Raw genomic sequence first — 4,063 nt, 5'->3', positions numbered from 1 at the left:
CTAAGCAAATGAGGGAGATGGAGGTTAGGTGATCCAGAAATTAATTATGCAGAAATATAAGGCATCGATAAACAAACGCGAGGTTTACATTTTCTTGACCTCTGCCTCTTTTTATTGTCCTATTACAGGCAATGATAACACGTAATTTACTGAATACTTTTAACGCATACGAGAGTAAAACCACCATTTAAATAGCCGCATTTCACTGTATTTACAGGAAAAAAAAAAGAAAAAGAAAAAAAAGAGGTGGCTACTCATTCCAATACAAACTCCACCCATTTACACCTTCAGAAGAATCTTTATTCACAAAAATACCAAGCACTTTCAGTAGAATTTCCCAGGATAAAATGAAGTACTTCTCCACAGGAAAGGTTTATGGGCTTTCTCCCCCTTTGGCCCCAACCCGTCCTATACTTACATCTTCAAAAAGAAACAGAGCTAGACTTCTATACAGACAAATCGGTAAGTGGCAATCTCACTGAGATCACAAAGAAAATTTTAATTTATCCTGAAATTTCTATTGTTAAAAGGGAGATAGCAAAATATATATGGCTTTTAGAGCAGATACTAAATGGATTACATTCTCAATCTTCACCCTGCCAAAATCCAGGCAGAAGTATAACTTAGTATCACACTGAAAATACAAAATAAATTGAGAATGTTGAATTTCACTTCAGGTCTTCCCTGCATGGAGGATGATTTAAAAAACAAACACAGTGGCACCTCAGGACTTAAAACAACAGACTCCCATTCTCCAAATGTAGCCTTACACTTCTCTTTTGGTCGCTACATGAAGACAAACTGCAGCGCAAAGCCATTCGCTTTCAAGTGCTAGATCATTCATTCAGCAGCCCGCTTTGACTTCATGAGTGCACAACTGCAGCTTTTCTCTCCCTCTCTCTCTGTTTCTCTCCAACCTTGGCCCGTGTTATGAGCACACGGAATATCCAAACGCTGCTGACAAGAAAACACTAAGATACTTTCCCTCCATAGCACCACAGTAAATTTAAACATACTACACGGAAATAATTTAAAATCTATATTCATTCTGAGAACTGCTCCAGTGGGTTAAAGATTAAAATATTTTCAAATTATTTCATCGCAATGCATGAAAACAGCTTCCCTTTCTATTTCTACTCCATATATTAAAATAAAACTAGGTTGTTCAGATGATCCCGCTCAATTACGAAGCTTTCCCAAAACTGTGACTGCTGTAAATTACAGATTCCAGCAGTTTAACAGCTGCTATAATATGAAAAGCTATTTATAATTCATAATGTTCTTATAACATTCTAAGTCTTCTCAGAATTTAGTAGCAGCTTTACAAGCTGCAGCTTCTTGCAGGTACGTCCCAAAGCAGAATCCTGGGGAGGAAAACCATTTACTGGATAATTTGGGATTAAAAAAAAAACAAAACAACTAAAAAACCACAAGCAAAGAGCAAATATTTCAAACACTTTCAACGGCACTCTTGAAGCGTAACTCTGTGTGAATTAATCAGAGACTCAGCTCCAGCTTTCTGAAGCCTCTGTTCTTAACGGCTATGGATTGACGCCTGCAGCTCCTGTTGAAAGGCCATTTCCAAAGGCGCTCCGTGCAAGCTCACAGGACTCTCTTGCAGTTTTGGGGGTTTTTTAATCAAATCTGAATACACGTGTCTAACACTGAGTTAGTAACAACTTCCACCCGTTAACATTAACACAAAGATCTAATTCTAGCACACGAAAAAGAAAATTTTCTCAGCTGAAATCCACTTTAAATTTATTTCCACTCTCTGGTGCAGAGAAGCTTCTCCTTTCAGGGTCTGCACTAACAACAGGCGGTAAACAGGCAATTCTTTTGATAGTGTTTCACTTACTAATTCAGTTAGAGACACACAGAACTGACAATATACATTTCTTAATTTAAATGATGTTTTCTTGCTATTTCTTGTTTTGCTGTCTTGTATTATGTCCAAGTGCTATGTAACAATGGGAATATGAAATTCACTATTATCAAATATCAGAGGCCTCCTAGGAGGGGTTGATTCTTTGTCCGCTTTGTGCAAGAGTTTAAAAAGTCCCGTTCCAATATTCATCGGAATTCCCATGATGATGCACTCAGAAACACCTAGGAAAAAAAACAAACAAACATGTTGAACATCTGCAGAGTACAGATTTACAAGACTGTTTTCATTTGCCCATTCTGTATGCGTTGCCTGTCAAACCTCTTTGAACCTCACATGTAAAGACCCAGGTGTCTTCACTGGAAGAAGTTAAATGGTATGATCATCAGATCAGTATGTTACCTAGTCTGTCTTATTTAAATTCTAGACAGGGAACATTCAGCCTAACCTAAACACCTTCTGTAGCGATGAAACAGCTTCAGAAGGTTTGTTTTTGGAGGAGACACATTCCACCCAGTGCCAACAGCGGAAGATGAAGGCAAAGTTACTTCATGTTCATTCTCTGACTGGGTGCTACGACTTCAGTCAAATCTGGCCAAGTTCCCTTGAAACCCCTGCAACTTCCCAGTGGAAGAGGCATACCACTACTTTAGCTTTTTGCATTTTCACCATTCAAAGTGCTCGTTTTGAATTTAGAAAGTCTGTCCCAACTATTTTTGATAGCTGTAACATTTTCACAGCAGCGTCCTGACACATTTATATTCCAGATCTACTGACGTATACCACTTTTCCAAAGAGCGTTCCACATGAAAAACAAGCTATCAGATACCGGTGGTTTTTTTCCTCTGTGTACTGTTACGATCCAAATGACACTTTCGCACGTTCTCAGGAGTATAGGAATATTGTCCTTCAGATAAATGTTTAAGAAAAAACAATAAAAAGCTGTACCTTTGAATGCACAAAGTTGAAAATCAGTTTGCTTAAAATTCTGGCAAGGTTTGATTGGTAATTTAAAAGTATGTGAATGAAGAGTCTGTATTTTTGCTCTCAGACCGTTGCTGCATTTATACTACGTATTTTCCAACATTATGCACTTAAAAATCTTGTGCAAAACAGAATGCTTAGGAGTTACTGTATATTTAGGCCCACTACTTTGTACAGCCCCTACCGCAGGCAGGTTACAATGGATAAAGGAAATACTTTTCTAACACCTAGCAGAATAAAACTTTACCTGGGTTTTGCACAACGACCTTTCAACCTGAGCCAACCACTGAACCATGGAAACTGCATGTAGATTTTGGGAGTCCTTCTTCCCTTGCAATACTTCCATGTATGTACCAGAAGCCCGTCCACCCCGCCTCCCTTTTGCCTCATGGACAGAGTAATAGTTTGCAGGATCTGACAGCAGTCATGCAGAGCAGGCACTGTTTGGACAGAACATGCCGCTGTAACAACCAAGTGTATGTTATGTATCTGCTCAGGCTAATGGAGGCCAATGAAAATCGTATCGGACGGGTGAAGATAATGATGTTGTTGATGGCAGAAAAGCTGCCAGGACAGCACGCTCTGCTCTAATGACCATCCAAGACTCCTCCAGTGCAACGCCTTGTAACGCTACCGGTTACAATCTATTGCAGATCTAGGCATCTGGCTGGCAGCCACGAACTGCTGCTCTCCCTTTCAGCTGGAAGAAGCTAGGTAGAGATGAAGCCAGTCATACTGCTCTTATTGCAGAGTTTATTTTTGACGCTTCCCGTCCAGACCACCTCCTCATAAATGAACGTCACGGCAGTGATCTGTAGCTCTCAGTTCCCACTCTTAAGTTAGAAACGAAGAGTGCTGTTGGCTACTCTCTGGGAAGGGGACAGCAAGGCAAGCTGACTGTATCTCTAACCAGCGGCTTGCAGACAGTAGCACTTCCCGCTGATCCTGCTTCCAGCATCCAGCGGATGCGGCTGGAACTGGATGTACTCCTCTGCCCTAGTTTGCAACCCACTCTGCCCACTGAAAGGTGGCATCGGCAATTCGCAAAAGAAAATGCTTGTCTTTCCGTAGGTGAAGCAGGAATCAGCTGTTCCCCATTTTCTCGGGGGGGAAAAAGCATCTTACAAGACAAAAGGGATTCAAAGGCCACATGGTCTAAAACTACACCCACACGTTCAGGAGAAGCACTGATTT

General features: G+C 40.6%; 1 protein-coding gene across 1 annotated transcript in view; it reads right to left on the bottom strand.

The window, feature by feature from the left end:
• Positions 1-1,745: 1,745 nt before the first annotated feature.
• Positions 1,746-4,063, bottom strand: part of POLR3A (polymerase (RNA) III (DNA directed) polypeptide A, 155kDa) — a 38,173-nt gene continuing 35,855 nt past the window's right edge. The window contains exon 31 of the mRNA XM_009328737.1: positions 1,746-2,109. Coding sequence (XP_009327012.1) covers positions 1,961-2,109 — 149 coding nt within the window. The 3' untranslated portion in view covers positions 1,746-1,960. The remainder of the gene's footprint in view (positions 2,110-4,063) is intronic.

The sequence above is a fragment of the Pygoscelis adeliae genome, unplaced genomic scaffold (genome assembly GCF_000699105.1).
Source record: "Pygoscelis adeliae isolate BGI_AS28 unplaced genomic scaffold, ASM69910v1 Scaffold16, whole genome shotgun sequence".
Taxonomy (NCBI): Eukaryota; Metazoa; Chordata; class Aves; order Sphenisciformes; family Spheniscidae; genus Pygoscelis; species Pygoscelis adeliae.
This window is presented reverse-complemented; position numbering and strand designations above follow the sequence as displayed.